The 22,670-nt window shown below is 45.7% G+C and overlaps 1 protein-coding gene across 1 annotated transcript in view; it reads left to right on the forward strand.

Moving 5' to 3' along the window:
* INSYN1 (inhibitory synaptic factor 1) overlaps positions 1-18,614 on the forward strand; it is a 125,284-nt gene extending 106,670 nt beyond the window's left edge. Inside the window, exon 3 of the mRNA XM_081887821.1 lies at positions 17,840-18,614. Within this exon, the coding sequence (XP_081743947.1) occupies positions 17,840-18,508 (669 nt within the window). The 3' untranslated portion in view covers positions 18,509-18,614. The remainder of the gene's footprint in view (positions 1-17,839) is intronic.
* Positions 18,615-22,670: the final 4,056 nt, after the last annotated feature.

Consider the following 22,670-nt stretch of genomic DNA (forward strand, 5'->3'; position numbering starts at 1 on the left):
GCCTAATATTCAAGGGGAAGGAATTCCAGTACAGCTGGGAAAGGGAAGGTCCCATGACACAAAAGGCCTGATTCCTACACAGACTTCCTGATAAGATAGTATTCGCAGGAGGCCCTCACCTGTAGAGCAAAGTGATCAGTTGGGTATATAAAGGGGTACCTCTCAGATATCCTGGTCCCAGAGGTTCTCAGACTGTAGCCCACAAACTTCATGCAGGTGGTCCACAGCCTATCTGTAGATTTGAGGTTGAAGATGGGGGGCGGCACATCCATTACACGGAATATTCGTATTGATTTTTAATTATATTTTTGTTGTTTCTTTCATTTCTTAGCTTGAAAGAAAGGAAGCTCCACTCTGCATTTAGTCTATAGATAGAAACACTTTATGAAAGCATACAGGCAATTGCATGGAGAGAAAACAGACGGATGCAGATCCCTCTGGCAGTTAAAGAGTTCTCTGTCAAGCCCTCTAATACAGCCAAAATTTATAGGCACCACAAGGCTCAGAACTATCTGCAACTTGCTGATTAGTAAAAAGGAGCTGAACAATCCTAAGAGAAGAACACTTATCAGTTTAAAGGCTGTTTGTGGTTTCTATGGCTTCACAGGCATTTTCCAAGATCATTTTCACTGTTCACCCCGTCAGTACCTACACAAATCCATTATGGGGGCCGTCAGGTCAATTTTGGTCTTACATTCCCCACTTTTGTGCTTTTAAGTCTTAGGAAAGTCTTAAATTATTTCCCCCACACTTTCTCCTTTTTCTTCCTTCCTTTTTGTGGTTGTTGGTGGTCGTCAATTACAGTTCTGTGTAATCATATAATCATGAATAGGTGGCTTTGGTCAGCAACCTCAGTAAAGGCGTAATAATCATGTAAGCAAGCAAAATAATCCTATCACACCAATAGACCGCATCATGTGTTGTGGCTGGGAGATTACCTTTGTTGCATGGCAGGTGAGATCATAATTTGTGCATTAAGCTGCAATACAGTGAGCAGCTACAAAAGCATACCGTATATTTTTTAATATAGTCATTGCAGGACATGGGTCTTTGTTATAAAATCATCAATTTTGTGATTTTGGGAAGCAGAGCAGTTAATTCTAAAAATGTATCTCATTGCCGACCAGTTGAAGAATATAACATATTTTGATGTGGTCTGTCTTTGTTGATCAACTGGCCAAGATATAGTATGGTCCTGAATACTGGTCTGTACAATTATATAAATATCCCTTATAATGGTTCCATTTGCCCAAGCATAACTAATCTTTGCTACAAGTAATGTTTCTCCATATATTTTGTTGTTGTTTAGTCGTTTAGTCGTGTCCAACTCTTTGTGACCCCATGGACCAGAGCACGCCAGGCACTTCTGTCTTCCACTGCCACCCGCAGTTTGGTCAGACTCATGTTTGTAGCTTCGAAGACACTATCCAACTATCTCGTCCTCTGTCGTCCCCTTCTCCTTGTGCCCTCCATATTTCCCAACATCAGGGTCTTTTCCAGGGAGTCTTCTCTTCTCATGAGGTGGCCAAAGTACTGGAGCCTCAGCTTCAGGATCTGTCCTTCCAGTGAGCACTCAGGGCTGATTTCCTTCAGAATGGATAGGTTTGATCTTCTTGCAGTCCATGGGACTCTCAAGAGTCTCCTCCAGCACCATAATTCAAAAGCATCAATTCTTTGGCGATCAGCCTTCTTTATGGTCCAGCTCTCCTCTCCACTATGACCTGTTCATCTTGGGTGCCCTGCTTGGCATAGTTCATAGCTTCTCTGAGTTCTTCAAGCCACTTCGCCACGGCAAGGCAGTGATCCATGAAGGGGATTCTCCATATACAGTGGTACCCCTTCCCAGAAAATCCTATAATGAACAGTTATGATTTCCCCTTCTTTTCGTATTCTTACACACTGAAGTTGCAACTTGGTTGTTCCCTACTCCCAACCCAATTCTTGGTCATCTCCCAGGTGCACTTACTACAAAACAGTTCAGTTTATCAGGTTTCACAAAGAACTTGATGGACTATCCAATCCCACCGGCACCCTACCCATGGACCTGGGAAATTTGGTATGTTGGTGCCCAAACTCCTTCTAATGGTCAATAGGTCTAGAACACTGCAACCATCTGCGCTGCCATCCAGAGAATCTCCATGAATGGTGCCATGGTCACAGATCCTCAGGGATTCTTGAGGTGTTCTTTAGAATCAGCTAATTCTGGTGGAATATATAATCCCTTATGGATTTACAGTAAATTGGTCATTGAGAAAATCTGAGCAGGCCTGGTTCCAGCCATGACATTATGAGAAACTAGGTTGGCTAGGAGATCTCTGGTCATGGCATTGAGGGTAGATACAATATGTAGTTCCCCGAGGGCCACCTGGAGATGTGAGTGTTGCACACCAGTACTGAGGCCCATAGCGTTTTCCAAATGGTCTAGCCTTTTGTTCCTCAACTGGCTTTTATAACCTTTGTAAGCTGCCAATGTGGTGATTTCCCCATCCCATAAATGACCAGCCATGCCCCGTTTCTTGACAGGTTTATCTCAAGCAGCAGCCTATGCTCGCTGTTCTGTTAGTCCAATGGCTGCACCCTTCATACAGCTAGGAAACTGGAAGGTGACTTAAGTCAGTGTTTCCCAACCTTGGGCCTCCAGCTGTTTTTGGACTACAATTCCCATCATCCCTTGCCACTGGTCTTGCTAGTCAGGGATGATGGGAGTTGTAGTTCAAAAACAGCTGGAGGCCCAAGGTTGGGAAACACTGACTTAAGGAACAAGTGACATTCTTACTTGCTGTAGTTCTTTAGGAATGCATATCATCCCAGGAGCCTTGAACCTGGACTGGTTGGACTGCAGCCTCCTATCATCCCTTACCACTGGCCATAGTGACTGGGGCTGATGGGAGTTGCAGTCCAAAATAGATGGAGGGTGCCATGTTGGGGGAGGCTGGTTTGGGTTCTCATTTGAGCTGAGTCCTTTGTCCAAGCAAATGAGTCTGCACTAGGAGTCTGCACTGGGACCTGACCCATGGCCCTAACTTGGTGACTTGCAAGCTTGCATAGCTTGTGCTGGACTCTCATGGCGGCGCAGTCTCTGCTAGACTTCATTCAGAGCCTTGAGGGCTCTCCCAGATTTGCCAGAACAGGGCAAAACCGATCTTCCCCATCTGTCTCTAGGAAACTATCTGGGCTCCTTCTAATCACATTGCTTATTAAAGTACAGGAAATTAAATCCTCACCAGCCTTTTTTACACATAGCGATTTGTCTTGCAGCAGCACAGGCAGGTCAGATCGGGTCCTCCTGTGCAGAATGCAGTATAAATTGGGAATGAAATAGCACTGCCTCTTCCAGAGATTTAACAGCCTAAACAGGCAGAGTATGTATCTAGCAAGGCGAAAGGAGGAACAGAGAATATGTCTTGTACTTATCTGTGCTCTGGCCCATTGCAAAACTGATGAAATAGACTTGATTACTCGTATTCCTACCATGACATTGAACTCACCTGCCTTCTGAGGGAGGGAGGGGGGCAGAATCTAATTCCTTAAATCAGTGATGGGGGACTCTAGAAGGCAACAAGTTGGCTACCCCGATACAGAACTTTGATCCAATCCAGCAGCACCGTTGTGGCCTCCAGCACCATGGACAGTTCTCCAGCCTTTTCCCAATCTAAACAAAGATCCAGCTTCCCCCTTTTCACTTGAGTAGAAGCCAAGCACACTCATGCCTTATTATAGCCTGTGTGCCTGAGAAGGGGATGCCTGAATCAGTAAGAGGCACTGAGTGCTCCAAAAAGGGGGGATGTGTGCCAACAAAATAGGGCCTGCATGAAAGAGCTCATCATCCGAAGCCATCCTGGATGAGCTTTTCTTTTGCACCTCCCACCACACACCCCTTCAGGATTACTCATCTCTCGTGCCTAACCCTGCCAAGCCCACACCGTGGTAGAAAAGCAAGGAAGCTGACTAAGGTATAAGTCGAGTTGCAGCCAGGGCTTAAATATGGGAGGGAAGCTAGATTTATAGGAGGGCAGGACTCAGAACTAACAGCACTATACCAGGTCCATCTGAAAGTCCATCTAGCCCAGCATCCTATTTCCAACAAGAGTCAGCCATTGTGATGGCCTAGGACTAGGGCTCAGAACCAGAGGAGTCACAGTCTGCACCAGATCCTTTGCCTCAGGCATCATCTGAACCAAGTCTGGGGCCTGATCCTGAGGAGTCCCAGTCTGCACAGGTTCCTCTGCAACAAACACCAGCTGGGCCATCACTTACAGCTGCTCCACTACCGGTTTGGTCAGGGGAGACTGAGGCGGCCCCTGGGTCTAGTAACCCACCGATGTCTCCCAAGCTGCAGAGACTGAGGTCTGAGAGAAGGAGAGACCTGAGGAGGAGTGCTCGCCTTCGGGCAAAACAGGGAGGTGAGTGGCAGGGGGATCAGGACCGGCCATTACCCCAACAAAGATAAAAGGCTGTCGGACCCCGCCCCAGGTTGCAGGAGCAACATTGCTGTATTCTAGATCCTGCCTGAGATCCTGTACCTGTCCTTGCCTGGTTTCCTGCCTCATGTCCTGCCTTGGCCCTGTTGGACTGACTCCTAGTGGAACCTCTGGATTCCGGTCCGGTTCTGGACTGCATTTCACGGGTTACCCCCAGGCCCAGCACAGCCATATCCCTCCAGCAAGTTGCCAAGCAAGGCATAGTGACTACATAAAGAGGAAGGGCTAGGGCTCAGGTGTAAAACACAGGTTTGGCATGCAAAAGGTCCCAGCATCAAACCCCAGCATCACCTGCCTAAATCCCTGAAGAGCTGCTGCCAGTCAGTGTCGACAGTGCTCATCTAGATGGGTCAATGATCTGGCTCAGTGTAAAGCAGCTTCTTGTATTCATTCCTCCTCTGTTTGCCTTCTCTCCAAAGCAGTTGACAATGAGAGATACACCGCAAATATCCGTTGATACTGTATTTATTTGTTTGTTTTACATTTATTTATTTGGTTTCTCAAATTACAGTTTTACAATCACATATGCAACATACAACATAAATACAAGATTCCATGGAGTCTTCTGGACTTCCTTCCTCCCCTTTGTGGGTCTTATTATTAATCATTTCCTCCTGCATCTTTTATAATAATCCCAATCTTTTACATCTCCATTATATCCAAAATTCACCATTAAACTACAAGTGTTATTCCAATCCTACCAACAATTTTAACTGTTTACAATGGTTTTTAGGATAAATTATCATTTCCCCCCATTCTTTATTAAAATTTTGGTCTTCCTGATTTCGGATTCTTCTGGCCATTTTTGCCATTTCGGCAAAATGATAAAGTCTTTAAACCAGGGATGAGGGACCTTTGGCCCTCCAGATGTTGCTGGACTCCAACTCCCTTTAGCTGAGCCTGCATAGTCAATAGTCAGGGATGATGGGGGTTGGAATTCAATAATATCTGGAGGACCACAAGTTTCCCATCCCTGAAGAAAACAAACAAGCTGGAAATGAAAGAGGTGCTTTGGTTTAATACTCAAGAAATGAATTCAACCTTAACTACTTGTGCTTGTTTCTCCATTTCATGGAAGGGTGGGCCATCCAGGTGTTGCTAGGTGACAACTCCCATCATGCCTGATCATTGGTCACAGTGTCTGGGGCTGATGGGAGTTGGAGTCCAAATACATCTAGAGAGCCACAGATCCAGAACTTAGATCCATAGTTCAAGCAGTTCCAAAAAAGCCTATAGTATAACCAGTGCTAAGGGACGCGGGTGGTGCTGTGGGTTAAACTACAGAGCCTAGAACTTGCCGATCAGAAGGTTGGCGGTTCAAATCCCCACAATGTTGCTTAGTCCCTGCTCCTGCCAACCTAGCAGTTCGAAAGCACATCAAAGTGCAAGTAGATAAATAGGTACCGCTCCAGCAGGAAGGTAAACGGCATTTCCGTGCGCTGCTCTGGTTCGCCATGAGTGGCTTAGTCATGCTGGCCACATGACCCGGAAGCTGTACGCCGGCTCCCTCGGCCAATAAAGCAAGATGAGCACCACAACCCCAGAGTTGGTCACGACTGGACCTAATGGTCAGGGGTCCCTTTACCTTTATAACCAGTGCTATTTTTCTAGAAAAAAAGAGGTGCTGGAACTCACCATGAACACCTGCCTCCTTCTCTTAGAACGGCAATGGCACTCACCTGAGAGGTGCCGGAACAGAGTTTCCAGCTGTAAAAAAGCCCTGAGTACAACCACTAGAATAGTACAGTATTATAGAGCAGCCTAACTGGCGTAAAAGATGAGCAGCACAAAGCAATGGGGGAACTAGAATGCTTTGTCTATGAAGGAAAATTAGATAGAAGAATAAATTGAGTTGGGTTTTTTTCCTTTGAAAGGTCACGGTAAGATTGAGAAAGATGACATTATGGCAAAAGGTTTGTTAGCAAGCAGTTACAAAGAACCTAGGAAATGAGAGGCGTATAATTAAATGATAATGGAAAAGAGACCTGGGTGCTAATTGATCAGGGGGGAAAAAGGAATATGATGTGATACTCAGTAAAGAGGTCAACTCTAAATTTGTCAATAAAACCTGTATACATTGTTACTACAATGGTATTTATTAACACCTGCTCAGCTGAATAAGATCTATTCAGATATGAGGTTCAGGTGCTGGACGTTTCTAGCTATGAATGGGCATCTGGTTCATATATGGTCGGATTGCCAAAAACCACCTTATTTATTTATTTATTTATTTATTTATTTATTTATTTATTTAGTTCTATGCCCAGAGGTCTCAGGGCAGTTCACAGAACAAAATCAAAACATATAAATATAATTATAATATATAAATATTACTCCTGGGGACAAAGCATAGATATAATGGTGGAAATCACAGGGTGCAAATTGGGATTAAGGGTGTGCTCATTTTAACCGTAGACCACAGTGGAGTTCTCCCCTGGTTCATTGCACGCCTCTTCCCGCTCAACATACAAATACACAAGCTGCTCACATCAGCACGGCTTTATTAGTCTCAGATTCACTGCTGTCTGTGTACACACCAGGCAGCATAGATGGGGCAGGGATGTCTTCACACCTTGGCTGGAGATGAATTAGGAACCCCTTAAGGACTCTGATCGGCATGAAGCTGGCTTGAGAAAGAACACATCCAACCGTAGTATTTTATGGCAAAGATATGTGTAGGGTGCATATGCATTTTAGAGAACATCATGTAAACACAGATTAAAAGTCGAGCCTTGGAAAAGCAGTGGAGAGCACAGTAGATGGGAGTTTGAACACAGCTGAAATCCCATGTTAATTCTGGGGTGGAGATTTCAAAGGGACTAAAATCCCGAATATGAAACGTATTAATGACAGAAAGACTGATAGGCAGACATATAAATGGAGTGGGAAGCCACTAGTCCTCACTGTATGGGAATAGCTAATGAAGATGCTGGAACTGGCAGAAATGGGCAAACTTAACTTGTACATAGGAGAAAGGGCAGCTTTCAAAAGAATATGTACATTGAGAGAAGCACGTGTGCTTTATAAACGGCTAGAATGAACATTATGGACATGTAATACCTGAAAAGAGAGTATTCTTGTAAAATGAAGAGCTAAGAGAGTTTACAAGTCAAAGAAGTACACCGACTGAAGATACAATAAGATAATTAATGGTGCTGTTACCAGGAACGAGGAGCTAGTATATTTGCTTTCTGCCATAAAAGTAGATCTAAGAGGGACTCAGTGAAATGTACAGGCAGTTGATTTAACAAGACACTTTTAAGTAACTGTCACTGCATTTCATATTGTGCAAGCACAGAAACACACATGCACACACACCTCTCTACCTGTGACGCTCAGTGGCATCTTATGAAGGCCAATAGGATAATTGACTTTTCAAAGAGGATTAGTCAGATCCATGGAGGACAAGCAATCACCCTTGGATGGTTATTAGCGTGCCGGGGTGTTCAGAAGATTCAGCCTCATGCCAAACAAGTCCTTAAATCTCCCATGATTGCAAACTAGAAGTGATGGCTAAGGGATAGCTAATTGCCTTGTAGTTTCCTAGTCACTTTCTCCTTGAGCGTCTGAACTGTAGCAATGCTACAACTACACGGTTGAACTTCAGACTCACTCTCCTTGAGTGCAGTGTCAGCACTGACCAATGATGGATGTGCATAATGAAAACATAATGCATAATGATTACAAGAGGGAGCAAATAGACGGGGCTGGAATACTTATGTGACCTTTCATGGGACATACATAGGAAGTTGCCTTGGGCTGAGTCATATCCTTGGGCCATTTAGTTCAGTATTGTCTACAACAGGCATAGGCAAACTCGCCCTCCAGATCCCTAGCTAACAGGACCAGTGGTCAGGGATGATGGGAGTTGTAGTCTGAAAACATCTGGAGGGCCGAGTTTGCCTATGCCTGGTCTACAATGACAGCCAGCAGCTCTCCAGGGTTTCGGATGGGGTCTCTCTCATGTCTACATGGGCTTTGAACCTGAGACTTTCTACATGCAAAGCAGATGCTCTACCACTAAGCTGTGGATCTTCAAGATAGCTATCACACTGACTATATCCAATGGTACCTATGCATTTACTGGTGACACAGTCTGCCTTGTGCAGTTCGGTGTCCTTTTGGGTCAGAAGAAAGGTCCATCTGGTTGATAGCCTCATCATCTATGAATGTCTCTAAACCTCTTTCAAGTCATCTAAGTAACTGATGACTCCCCCAACCCGCCCACAATTTGCATTGTGTTTCATCTGCATTGTGCTTCATGATAATAATAATAATAATAATAATAATAATAATAATAATAATAATAATAATTTATTATTTATACCCCGCCCATCTGGCTGGGCCTCCCCAGCCACTCTGGGCGGCTTCCATAAAAACCAAAAATACAGTAAAATATCACACGTTAAAAACTTCCCTGAACAGGGCTGCCTTAAGATGTCTTCTGAATGTCAGGTAGTTGTTTATCGCTTTGACATCTGCTGGAAGGGCGTTCCACAGGGTGGGCGCCACTACCGAAAAGGTCCCTCTGCCTGGTTCCCTGTAGCTTTGCTTCTCACAATGAGGGAACCGCCAGAAGGCCCTCGGCGCTGGACCTCAGAGTCCAGGCAGAATGCTGGGGGTGGAGACGCTCCTTCAGGTATACTGGACCAAGACCGTTTAGGGCATGATTGTTGTTGGTGGTGTTCTCAAATGTCCAATATTTCCTAGGCATACCTGAAGATGGTGGGGATTGACCTGGGACCTTGTGCATGCAAGGAAGTTGGTCTGCTGCTGAGCTTTGACCCTTCCCCTAGAGCTGGTGCCCTGGAGCTGGCATAGTTAATGCCATCCCATAGGGAGGGGAAAAGGGCAAACAAAACTTGCCACAGGAAAGTTGGCGTTCAAGGCGAGCGACACAAAACCGCCATTCAGTGAATTTATTTACGTATCAGTGTACACTGTGCTGCACATAATCAAATTAAGACTTCTTCCGCAAAGGGTGCACAATCTACAATAATGAATGTGAAAAAGACAATAACGCTTCATGGTTTAAAATGCACAACTCACATGCCATTACGTCAGGTATACTAAAACTGCCACACCCAACCGGAACCAGAGTGCATCACAGTGTAGGGTCGATAGGCATTGCTCAGCTGAGTCGTGATCAAGACTTCTTGCACCTCTGAGCAGTGGCTCCCATAAATACCTGAGAGGGAACAAACGTGAGCTCAGAACATAGGCTGAAGTCTCTCAGGTGTTTCCCTTCTCTCTCACGCCAGCCCTCTCCTCCAGGAAGCTTTCAACCTCCACCTTGTCAGAGCTTTGCGTGCTAACTCTTCATATGAGGCCTATAATGTGCTCTGACTGGGAACGTTATTTGATTTAAATTCCCCCTGATTGCCTGTTCAATTAATTGCATAACCATACCCTCTGCATAAGAGCAAGCGGGGGGGGGGGAACCCTGCATAAATTTCATCTACTGCGCTCCTCTTTTTCATCTTGTAAGCAATACACACTTTTTAAAAGCAAAAATCAAAGAAATGAACTATTGGGAGCCAGCCACTGTCTGTTGAAAGCTATTAATGTCCTGATGCATTTTTTGTCCCGTTGTCTCAAAATGTATCAAGTGCTTTCATGAATAGCTAAGTTTAGTCTTTGCCAGCCTGTTGCCCTCTGTTACCACAGCACCCCAATCTCCAAGCAGCACAATATTCTAGGGGTTCCAGCCACTTCTTCAGGGTTTGGTTTCCTTGGAATGAGGGACAGTGGAGACTTGGTGTCTTTAGGATACAGTGGTACCTCGGGTTACAGACGCTTCAGGTTATAGACTCCCCCTAACCCAGTAATAGTACCTCAGGTTAAGAACTTTGCTTCAGGATGAGAACAGAAATTGCACATCAGAGGCGCAGAGGCAGCGGGAGGCCCCATTAGCTAAAGTGGTACCTCAGGTTAAGAACGGTTTCAGGTTAAGAACGGACCTCCAGAACGAATTAAGTTCTTAACCCGAGGTACCACTGTATATGGTTTATTTACACATATATACAACCTGAGCCTAGGGACACGGGTGGCGCTGTGGGTTAAACCACGGAGCCTAGGACTTGCTGATCAGAAGGTTGGTGGATCGAATCCCCACGATGGGGTAAGCTCCCATTGCTCGGTCCCTGATCCTGCCTACCTAGCAGTTCGAAAACACGTCAAAGTGCAAGTAGATAAATAGGTACCGCTCCAGCGGGAAGGTAAACGGCGTTTCCGTGCGCTGCTCTGGTTCGCCATGAGTGGCTTAGTCATGCTGGCCACATGACCCGGAAGCTGTGCGCCGGCTCCCTCAGCCAATAAAGCGAGATGAGCGCAGCAACCCCAGAGTCAGTCATGAATGGACCTAATGGTCAGGGGTCCCTTTACAACTGGAGCCTAAGATGGAGGGGCTCACAGCATTAACACTCCAGATCTTTTCTTCTCCCACAGTCACAGCCTTGGATCTGAGCAGAAATCAAGCATGACTCTGTCTCACTAGTTTATGCCTGCAGCCTCCCCTCTCACTTACACAACTGCATGTCTCTTGTCTCCTGACTACCAGCCAGGTGAGGGAGAGGGCCTGCCCTTTTGTCTTTCATTTCTGTCTTTAGGGCCATTAACTCACAAAGAAACTTGCCCGACCAGTTCAACAAAGGGATCCTCCATTAGATTTTTAACCCTTGCTGGATTCAGGATCCCAGGGATTAGAAGGGACTCAGGCATCATACTGACTGACCCCCTCCCAAAAAGAACCTCACAACCCCTCCATAGGTTTGGACTACAATTCCCATCAGCCCCCACTGGCTGTGATGGCTGGGACAGATGATAGCCACTTGTCCAAGACACATTTTTATTATTGTTATTGATTTATTTACTGTGCAGTATTTATAGCCTGTTCTTAGTTGAATGTTTTCAGTCGCAGAGCAGGTTACAGAGTAATGCAAATAAACAGAGTAAAACAAGAGAGAGAAATTACAAAATAACATAAATAGCAATTCTGCCATAAGGGAAAGAAGCAAATCCACAATAGCAAAAATTAATATTTCAAGTTTAACCGAATGCCTGGGGGGAACCAAATGAGACATTCAAACAGGTCTTTCCCCACATATGGCAGCCCACTGCCTCCCTCTATGTCTCTAACCCAAAGAGGGCCTTTCTCCATGCCAGCAGATTCTCACGCCTTGGCTTTGGGGTAACTTAACTCCTTTCCCCTTACTCTCCAACCAATCCAGGCTCTCAACCCAAGTAGAGTGGCAAGATCATTGCCCACAAACATAGTCCAACCCCCCTGCAATGCAGGAATCTCTCACCGCTCGTCCACAGCAGCAACAGAGCAAAAAGCATCCTGGAAAGATAAAGAGAGTGCCAATGAGCCGCAACTGGTGTTTCTTTCCCCTTCCCAGTCCTGAGGAAGCTCATGGGCCCTAAGATCCATTAGGCTGTTAGGCAGAGACCTGCAGATAGATTTGCTGGGCGCTCCCTTCCCTCTTCTCCTTTGCCAGCTGGCACAAACAGCTTTCTGGATCCTCCAGGTCCATATGGGGTTGTATTCAGCTAACTTTTGCTCAGAGCAGACCCACTGAATTGGACCCAAGTTACTCATGTGCATTAATCTCAATGGGTCTACAACCCAGATGAGACACCAGGTTGACAAAAGCTGACCAAGTGCTCAACCATTGCATTCATCCATTGCATTTTCCAGTGCATGTCAGACTTGCCCCTCTGCTATTTCATGGCAATCCCCATTGGGGCAGTTGCCAACCTGTGGCTTTGCTGCAATGTGAAAAGCACTGAACATGACTCTCGGATTGCATGCATGCTCACGATCTTCCTTTGGCGGGGGGATGTGAGGATGCTCAAAAGGGAATTACTCACAGTCAAATGGCATTTGCTCAGGATATTCTTGAGGCAATTGTTAAAAGCCCTATTCCTCTCCCAGAAGTGATCAGCTCTGCTTGGCTTGGCAGATAAGCATCCCCATCTACTGGGCATTTGAAGGAATGCAACCAGAAGCCACCCCAAGGGCTACTGACTTGTGGTGGCCATGGTGGTGGTTTGCATAAGTGTAATGTTTATGGTGGGGTGAGGAAGGGAAGGGAAATGGCAGTTGCTTTACTGATGCTCCAAGAGTCGTTTGCATGCTTGGTTGGAAATCCAGTTGATGTTCTCCATGATATACGCCTGCATTTCCCAGCCGGGCATCAGCCAGATGTTTTGGATTACAACTGCCTTAGAGCTAGCGGAAGTTGTAGTCCAAAATATCTGGAGGGCACCAAGTTGGGGAAGGCTGCCATATACCATGGAGAACATTGATTACGTTGACCAGCACTGAGAAATGCTGGTTTATGGAACTTTGCAGCCTAAGCGGTATTTTAATTGTATGGCCTTTGTTAGGTTGCGAGTTTTGAGGCAGGAACTTTTTTCTTTCAACTGGTTATTATCAATGTCTGGTTCTGTGGTAATTAAATGGCAGTAACAGCAGTATTTTATGAGCTCCAACAAGGAGCGCAGTGGTGTGCTTAGTTTCTGTCCTGAAAGTATCTAGGAGAAATTGATAACAACAACAAAAAGGTAAAGGACCCCTGACAGTTAAGTCCAGTTGTGAACAACTCTCTGGGGTTGCGGCACTCATCTCGCTTTAATGGCCGAGGGAGCTGACGTTTGTCCGCAGACAGTTTTTCCAGGTCATGTGGCCAGCATGACTAAGCCGCTTCTGGCTAAACCAGAGCAGCGCACAGAAACGCCGTTTACCTTCCCGCCGGAGTGGTACCTATTTATCTACTTGCACTTTGATGTGCTTTCGAACTGCTAAGCTGGCAGGAGCTGGGACCAAGCAACGGGAGCTTACCCCGTCACAGGGATTCGAACTGCCGATCTTCCGATCGGCAAGCCCAAGAGGCTCAGTGGTTTAGACCACAGCGCCACCCGCGTCTCATGTAGCTTGATAACAAGCAACTGATAAATCATCATCATCACACCAACCCTGTGAGGTAGATTAAGCTGAAGAGTTGTAGACTATCCCAAGAGCTTCATTGCGCAATTGAGACATTACCCAGGTTCCATTGGGCCGCTGTCAGCAATCTAAGCCCATAACAGCAGCAGGATGGGAGAGTAAAGGAGGGGAATCACGTGATGCCTGAATCACATGGAGGTATTTCTTCAATGGGTGCATCCTGCAGAGTCGGTAGAGCATGAGACTCATATTTTCAGGGTCATGGGTTTGGGCCACATGTTGGGCCAAAAAAAATTCCTGCATTGCATCGAGGGGATGGAGGACTCCCCTATGAAGAAAAGTTGCAGCATTTGGGACTTTTTAGTGCAGAGAAAAGGCAAGTATGAGGGAACATGATAGAGGTTTATACAATTATGCATGGCATGGAGAAAGTTGATGGAGAAAAGTTTTTTCTCCTGCTTTCATGACACTGGAATTCAGGGACATCCAAGGAGCTGAATGTTGGAAGATTGAGGACGGATCAACGAAAGTACGTCACACAGTGCATAGATAAACTATGGAACTCGCTCCTGCAGGACTGATGGCATTAAAAGACAGGTGGCTTGAAGATTGGTCAAATTCGTGGAGGAAAGGGCTATTGATGGGCACTGACCCATGTCGCTGGCCTTGTAATATCATGCTAGCTTGAAATACAACACTAAGGGCCAGTCTATACCTCGGCTTAATATGGATCGCTCTTCCTTGTAGCATTCTCTTCCAAATACTGTCTCCTCCTCCCTAAATCTTGAGGTTCTCTATGCTTTGAAAAATCCTAATAAGACAGCTACATCAATTGCATAGGGAATCTCCATATTTAGGGATTCCCTGGAGTCAGAAGATCCCTTCCTCTTGTGCGTGGGTGGAGCTGTTTTGGCTACATAAGTAACAACACTCACTGCCTGAGCATTGTAAATAGTGGGAATGGTACAACACCCATGTTGGAGGCGTGATAATATCACACTGGTATAGAATACCAAAAAAAAAAAAAACCCACCAAGTTACGCCTGCTTGTAACACTACAGATCTATGCAATTAGAAGCATCTCAAAGAATTGCATGTGGGATATTAATTCCCCAGAGTAGGTGGTGCCTGATAACACACACAGGGACCAAGCATGTAAAAAATAAATCGTTGGAAAACACAAACCCACATTGAGGAAAATACCGGTAGGTACAAGCAATAAGATATTTCATCATTCTCAGAGTGTGGGTAGATGTACATAAAATCAAGAGCCAGCATGAGTTGTCTCACTGTATGTAGGAAAACAGAAAGATGCCTTTATACAGAGTCAGACTGTGGATCCATCCATCTTGTAGGGATGCGGGTAGCGCTGTGGTCTAAACCACTGAGCCTCTTGGGCTTGCGATCAAAAGGTTGGCGGTTCAAATCCCTGCAACAGGGTGAGCTCTCTTGCTGTGTCCCAGCTTCTGCCAACCTAGCAGTTCAAAAGCATGCCAGTGCAAGTAGATAAATAGGTACCACTGAGGAGGGAAAGTAAACAGCATTTCCATGTGCTCTGGTTTCCATCACAGTGTTCCGTTGTGCCAGACGTGGTTGAGTCATGTTGGCCACATGGCCAGGAAGCTGTCTGTGGACAATTGAGACAGGTTAGAGATTCTGCTGGTTTACTGCCCACCCCTACTGCAGTTGCATAGCATGGGGGGGCAGGCACAGGGCTCCAAAATTTCAACACTTGGTGCTACCTCAACACAGCTGTGCTCTTCCATCGCTGGACTCCATTGAAAATAGTTTATCCATACAAACCAGAAAGTGACCTCTCCAGACAATGGAACGATTCTTCTTTTCTTATTTCTGTGGCTGAGATCACCTGGGTGATATTAGGAGCTGAACACGCATGTGTACTCCATCCATTTCTCTCCCTACCCCACTCTGCCCGGCCCCGGGGCCTGACAACCCATGCTACACCACTGCCTTGCTGCCCTGCCCACGGGGCTGTCCCAACATACCATCTGCCCCACTCATGTTAGGAGTGAAGGCAGCAAAGAAGGCATACTTTGCCACCTCCACTGCATCCTCATTGTGGTTTCCAGCAGAGCTCTTCTGGTTAGTGTAGGGTTTTAAAGTCTGGCCAAAAGGAGGTGACAGAATGGAATGCTCTTCCCAAAGAGGCTCACCTGGCACCATCATTACAGATCTTCAGCTGCCTGGCAAAAAATAATAATAACCCTCCTCTCCCAGGCCTTTGGCTAATTAAATAATTTACGACCTTTTATAGTGTGGTGGGTATTGCTTTTTTAATTTGTTTTGATTTTTTGTGTTTTTATATTGTAAACCATCCTGTGATCCTGGGATGGCGGGCAGTATAGAAATTTAATAACTAAACCATGGGTAGGCAAACTAAGACCCAGGGGCCAGATCTCAATCCGGCCTGCGGACAGTCCAGGAATCAGCATGTTTTTGCATGAGTAGAATGTGTACTTTTATTTAAAATGCATCTCTGGGTTATTTGTGGGGCATAGGAATTGGTTCGCTTTTCTCTCTCCAAAATATAGTCCGCCCCCCCCCCACAAGGTCTGAGGGACAGTGGACCAGCCCCCTGCTAAAAAAGTTTGCTGACCCCTGAACTAAACCATAAATAAGCTCAGCCTTTCCTCTTCAGTTGCCAGACATACCTTCCACTGGTTCTCCCTTCCTGCTTTCAGCTCTCCCTCTCTCTCCCATGCTTCTGATGAACTGTTTGTCTTTTCAGGTTGATTGAAAATGCTATTTGTACTATTATACCTTTTTTATTTTAAAAAGTCACAGCACCTTTTCTTTTTAAAAAACAACAACAAAACAAACCTCCAGTTGTTTGTCTCTTGTCTGCCCCAGGGAGGGAAAAGAAAGGAGGAGAACTCAGCAGCAGAACTCATGCTTTGCATGCAAAATCATCAAGATTCTATCCCTGGCTTCGCTAAGGGGGGCTGGGAGACAGCGCCATCTCAAACCCTGAAGATCTACCTCTGCTCCTTGCGAATAACATTGAGTTAGATGGGCAAATGGTCTAACCTATGAGCAGGGCTCTTCCCAATGTCAAAGAAACCCAGGCCCCACCTGCACTATGCATTTAAAGAAGTATCATCCCACTTAAAACAGTTAGGCCATCCCCCAGGGCAACTTGGGAAGTATAGCCTGTTAAGAGGATACTGGGAGTTGTTATCACACACACACACACACACACACACACACACACACACACACCGTTCCCATCCCAGAGCTACAATTCCCAGAATTCCCTGGGAAGAGGCATTGATTGTTAAACCACTCTGGGTATTGTAGACCTGCAGTTTCCATGGGGCTATTTAAGGAAGCAGTGGCAGTTTAAAGTGGTATGAAACTGCTTAAAATATATAGTGCAGATGGGCTCCCAGTTAATCAGCGCTTTGCATGGCCTCTTCTGTCTCAGACTGTTCCAGTGAAAAAGGTGGGGTTATAAATACAACTTTATGTTACGATGCTATGTAAATACTTTTGGGAATCAATCAGTCAATGGAATTATGAGAATGGATTCCAAACATCATTCTTACAAATACTGTAATAGGTTAAGAGAGTGCTTTTTTTCTAAAAAGGTGTTTAGGGGTATACTCATTTTCCTACTCATATTGAAATACTGCCCCTCAATGAGGCCAAACATAGATTCACAAAATGTTTAGAGGATGTGTACCCCTGCATCCCCCCAGAAAGAAAGCACTGGGTTAAGATCTGGTGAAGTACAACAAGAACCTTGTAAAGTATACAGTTTTGGGTTTTCCCCCCTAACCCTTTTATTTTTCCTTCTACATGGGTTCTGTTTTTCTTTCTCTCTCGTTTATTTATGTCTCACCATTTTTAGTGCAGGGACATGGGTGGCGCTGTGGGTTAAACCACAGAGCCTAGGACTTGCCGATCAGAAGGTTGGCAGTTCAAATCCCCGCAATGGGGTGAGCTCCCATTGCTCAGTCCCTGCTCCTGCCAATCTAGCAGTTTGAAAGCACATCAAAGTGCAAGTAGATAAATAGGTACCGCTCCGGTGGGAAGGTAAACGGCATTTCCATGCGCTGCTCTGGTTCGCCAGAAGTGGCTTAGTCATGCTGGCCACATGACCCGGAAGCTGTACGCCGGCTCCCTCGGCCAATCAAGCGAGATGAGCACTGCAACCCCAGAGTTGTCCACGACTGGACCTAATGGTCAGGGGTCCCTTTACCTTTACCTTTGTTTAGTGCCCCTATAGCTGTGTACTTTTTGAACTTTCAATAAAGATGTTAACAAAAATAATAAAAAAATAATCAGTCAATGGAATTAAGGCCTCGAAATGCTGAAGAAGCTGGTGGGAGTGACCCAATCTGCTGGCAGCCACTCCCTAACCCCTCTCCCTCTCTTTCTCCCCAAGGTGGTGAGCCAGATTGACAAGCTGACTTCGGACTTTGAGTTTGAGCTGGAGCCGGACGACTGGACCACAGCCACCGTGAGCAGCACATCCAGCAGCGAGAAGGGAGGTGGGATGTTTGACCTCGGGCACCTCGATTTCATGACCTCAGATATCCTCTCCGACAGCTGGGAGTTCTGCTCCTTCCTGGAAGCCTCCACCCCGTCCGATTCGGGCGATGGCTCAGAGCAGCAGCCAGGGCGCCAGCCTGACTACCGGCTGATGAATGGCGGGGTGCTGACCCCCAATGGACCCCGGGTGGAGACCCCAGACTCTTCCAGCGAGGAGGCCTTCAGCTCTGCCCTGAGCCAGAAAGCCCAGCACCAGAGGACACCTGGGACACGGGAACGAGTGCGGTTCAGTGACAAAGTCCTCTATCACGCCCTGTGTTGCGACGATGACGAGGAAGCAGACAATGTCCCACCTCCCGAGGACCCTCCCGAGGAGCTGAGCGAGACGACACTCAAGGCGGCGCCCACCGTCAAGGCAACACTGCGGCGGTCGCCTCATCTGAGTAGCGCTCAGCAGCGGAAGCTGACGCGAAACAGCAGCACCCAAACGGTGTCGGACAAAAGCACTCAGACGGTGCTGCCCTATGTCTCGGGGAAACAGAAAGCGAAAAGCAAGAACTGAGCCCCAGCTGGGCAGGGTTTTGGGGAGAGGGGAAAGCTGCAGATATATATAAATCTCTATATATATTTAAGTCAATAAATGATAATGATATGATTACAAAAAAAAATATGGTGGCAGGATATCATCGTGAACTACCTAACCATTAATGTTGAGACTCAGGGATTATTTTGAAAAAAAAAGATCTGTTTTATTTCTTGAATGGCTTCCCTTTTTTGCAGCTCAGTAAATGTGTGGTGCTTATACACAAATATCAAACACACACACACACACACACACACACACACACATAAACCTCTTTTTAGGATGCAGGTGTTTTTTGGCTTTCTTGAAAGAGCTCCAAAAATACGCCCCAGAAGATCAGCCAAGTTTCTCTGAACAGAGTGATTGGCAAGCACTCTCTCCCAAAAGATCTTGGGAAACAAGGCTGATCTCAAGAGGCTGGAGAAAGCTGGTGATGGGCAAGTGATATGGAAGGAATTTAGGCTCTTTGTTTTTATACAATGTGATGCCAAGACAAGCTGATGACTCTGTTGCTTTGACCTGCCTTGTGAATCCTCCAGCATCTGTTGATATTAAGGCTGCATACAAGCTGTACATTGAAGGCACATGGCTTTCTGCTAAGGATCTTGGGAACTGCAGTTTACCCCTCACATAGCTCAACAAACTACAATTCCCAGGATGATTTGGGGGAAGCTATTGATATAGATATTCAACAAAGTTTTACTCAGAGTAGAACCACTGAAATTAGGTCTACTCTGAGCAAAGTGCAGTTGCATACCATCTGTGCTTTTAATGTATGGCATGTGCACATCCTAAGACTCTCTCAGCTTACAGGTTTGCAAGTTTCTTCCGCCATAAATGCTAAAGGAATCCCTCTCAGACTCCACAGCCCACATTTTGGCTAGCTTGCTCCACTCTCATCTTGGAAAGCCAGGAAGGTAATGAGAAGGTACCTGCGATTTGTTGTTCTTTTTCATATTCCTCTCCCCATCCATTCCACCAAAGGGCTTGGCTTTCCTTTACATTTTTAAATTTTTATTAACTTTTTGAATTTTACGCTTCAATTTGAACATCTTCTGTTATACCATATATTCATTAAATTCCCTCCCTCCCCTTCCAAGGTTCATTTAACTTATCCACCATTCCTGCATATTTTGCTATATCCATCCGATTCTATTTCCCTATCTTACATTACTTCAATATATATCATTCTGCAGAATTTAACTTTAATGCTGCCAACATTTCCAACTATACACATGTTTTCAAAATATTCGACAAAAAATTTCCACTCCTCTTTAAATAGCTTTTCTTTCCCCACCTCCATTGCACATTTTATCTTCACACCAAGCCTGTGAGGTAGTTTAAGCTGAGGGGTTGCAACTGGCCCAAGGTCGCCCTGTGACCTTCACACTATTTTGCTGCAACATGCTCTGGGCCCTTGAAGACAACTCAGACACTTCAGCTTGTCCAAAATGCAGTGGCCAGATTATTGGCTGTTGGCCAAGGTTTCATTTAAAGTTTGTACAATGGTACCTCAGGATGCAAACAGGATCCATTCCAGAATCCCCTTTGCATCCTGAAGTGAACACAACCTGCGACTGTGCGTCTGCGCATGCGCAGGTCACGAGTCACCACTTCCGCGCATGCGCGCGATGTCATTTTGACCGTCTGCGCATGCGCGAGCAGCGAAACCCGGAAGTAACGCATTCTGTTACTTCCGGGTTGCTGCGGAGCGTAACCCAAAAGCACTCAACCTGATGCGTATTCAACCCGAAGTATGCCTGTATAACCCATTTTTAAAATGTTTGCCAATTCAATGTGCTCGCGTTAGTATTTAAAGCCATAAACAACTTAAAGTCGGTGTGGTGCAGTAGTTAACCAGGACCCAGGAGACTAAAACCTAGGATCCCCAGTCAGCCATGAAGCTCACTGGGTGACTGTTGGACCAGTCCTTGCCTCGCAACCTAACCTACCTCACAGGGTTGTCGCAGGGGGAAAAATGAGGAGCGGGAGAACCCCATACACCCAGTGCTTTTTTTCTGGGGGGATGCAAGAGTACGCACACCCCTAAACATTTTGTGAATCTTTGTACTTTTGTCCATTTACTGTATTTATTTTCCCCAATTTGAACCATAAAATGGTGGTTTTCTTGAGTCAAAATGAGAGTACCCCTAAACATTATTTATTTGTTTTTTTAGAAAAAAAGCACTGTGTACATCACCTTGAGCTCCTTGGAGAAAAATCTGGGATATCAATGTAATAAATAAAGACTGCCTCATTCCCTGCAGAGCTTCTCATGTGTAAAGATCAGTAGGTGGACCTCTGCTGGTGATTCCACTTCCCTCTGAAGTGCAGGGAATAGAGGCTTTTTTCTGAGGCATCCCCCAAATTGTGAAAATCCCTCCCCTCGGATACACACCTACAATCTTAGTCATACGGCTTTCATCATGTGCCAAAGGTGCAAATCTTTACCCTGGCCTTTGACACCTGATAGATGCTGATATAGGTATAGATGAATGTAAATTGAGAAGTTAATGCGCATATGAAGCTGATATTGTAGACATTGACCATTCCCAGGGCCGGCTCAAAATGTTTTCTCAGGAGACAGAAAATGCAAACCCACGTGCTGCTGCCTCCTTGTCCTCAGCCCACCCTCCTCCACCTCCTCCACTAACATGCTCACCACCCAACCACCCAGGGTGGCAGGGTAGGAGGCCAGACAAGAGCTGGCAGCAGTGGATACACAGCAGTGGGCATGCAGCAGAGGAGGAGAAGGAGGAGGCAGTGAGCAGCATGCTTCTTGAAGGCCAGATGTGCCCCTCGCATCCCAGCTGTCTTTACCTGCTGCCCTTAGGCAACTGCCTCACCTTGCCTCATTGGTGGGCTAACCCTGCCCACATTTCATTGAGAATGTGCACATTTCCTGGTCAATATACGTCATCTCCAAAAGGCTTTGGGAATGCACATAACTCAACTTCCTTCTGTACGTTCTCCTGAGATGCACATTCCCCAAGACACAATGTCTGGAGAATGTACAAAATGCAGACGAACTCAGGTCTCTCCCGTCATCCTAGCCTGAGTCTAATGATTCCATTGTGCTGATTCTATCTGCCCGTCCACTAGGCACTGCACTTAGAAGGCTGGTGTTCCTGTCCAGAGTCCCTCTTCCAGCCCAGGCACTCACCCCATGCAGATCATACCTTTGCATTCGTGTCAGTCCTGTTATGGGATCATTGGTAAGGTTCCTCCCTGGGTGAAGGGCTGACCTCTCCCCCATCACGTGGCTTAATGCACACTATGACCATTTTTTGGACAGCACTGAACAATAATCTCAGCATGGGCTGGAGCTTTCAGAAGAACAGTCATGGTCCCTAAAAGGTCAACTGATGGTGATTATGCTGCATTAAGAAAGGATCAGCCTCATAGAGTGCAGAATCGACGAGTGTCACATCACCCCCATGGCATAAAACCAATTATTGTAAGAAGCAAAGCCTTCGTTCCACTAATAAGCATTGAGCACTTTCCATCCCTTGTCCCAGGAGAAAGAATGGACCATTGTATTTTTTGCAGTGGTTTGTGGTTTCGTCTCAAAAAGAAAATAAACACACAAAAATCTTCAGCCGTCCAATTGGGGACCAGCTTGCTTATTAAAGTGCATTTTCCTTCTATTTTTAATCCACAAACTGATTTTATTTTTTAAGAGTGGCTTCGATGTTTTTTGCTATCCCTAACAAATTGGGGAGAAGGGGAGAGAGAGAGGAAACAGGACCATTACAAACAAGAGAGTGGGGAAACATGTGAGACAACTTCGCTTTTAAAAAAATGAAATAAAATCAAAATACAGCAATGTTTGTTGGCAGGTTTTGGTATGAAGGGATGGATTTGGGGCTGTGGGGAGTGATTCTGGGCTGTTACACTAATTTTAAAGCACCGGAAGCTTACACAGACTGCTGCATCTCTCTTAATGCTAGAATTCAGGACCTTCAAGTGCAGCTGAATTTTGAAAAATTCAGGGCAGACAAAAGAATGTAGTTCCTGCATTGCAGGAGGTTGGACTAGATGACCCTCAGGAAATTTTCTAACTCTGCAATCCTATTATTCTACTTCTTCACACAGCACATAGCTAAACTGTGGAACTCACTTCAGCAAGACTTAGGTCACA

Source organism: Podarcis melisellensis (assembly GCF_964234715.1).
Source record: "Podarcis melisellensis genome assembly, chromosome: 14".
NCBI classification, from domain to species: domain Eukaryota; kingdom Metazoa; phylum Chordata; class Lepidosauria; order Squamata; family Lacertidae; genus Podarcis; species Podarcis melisellensis.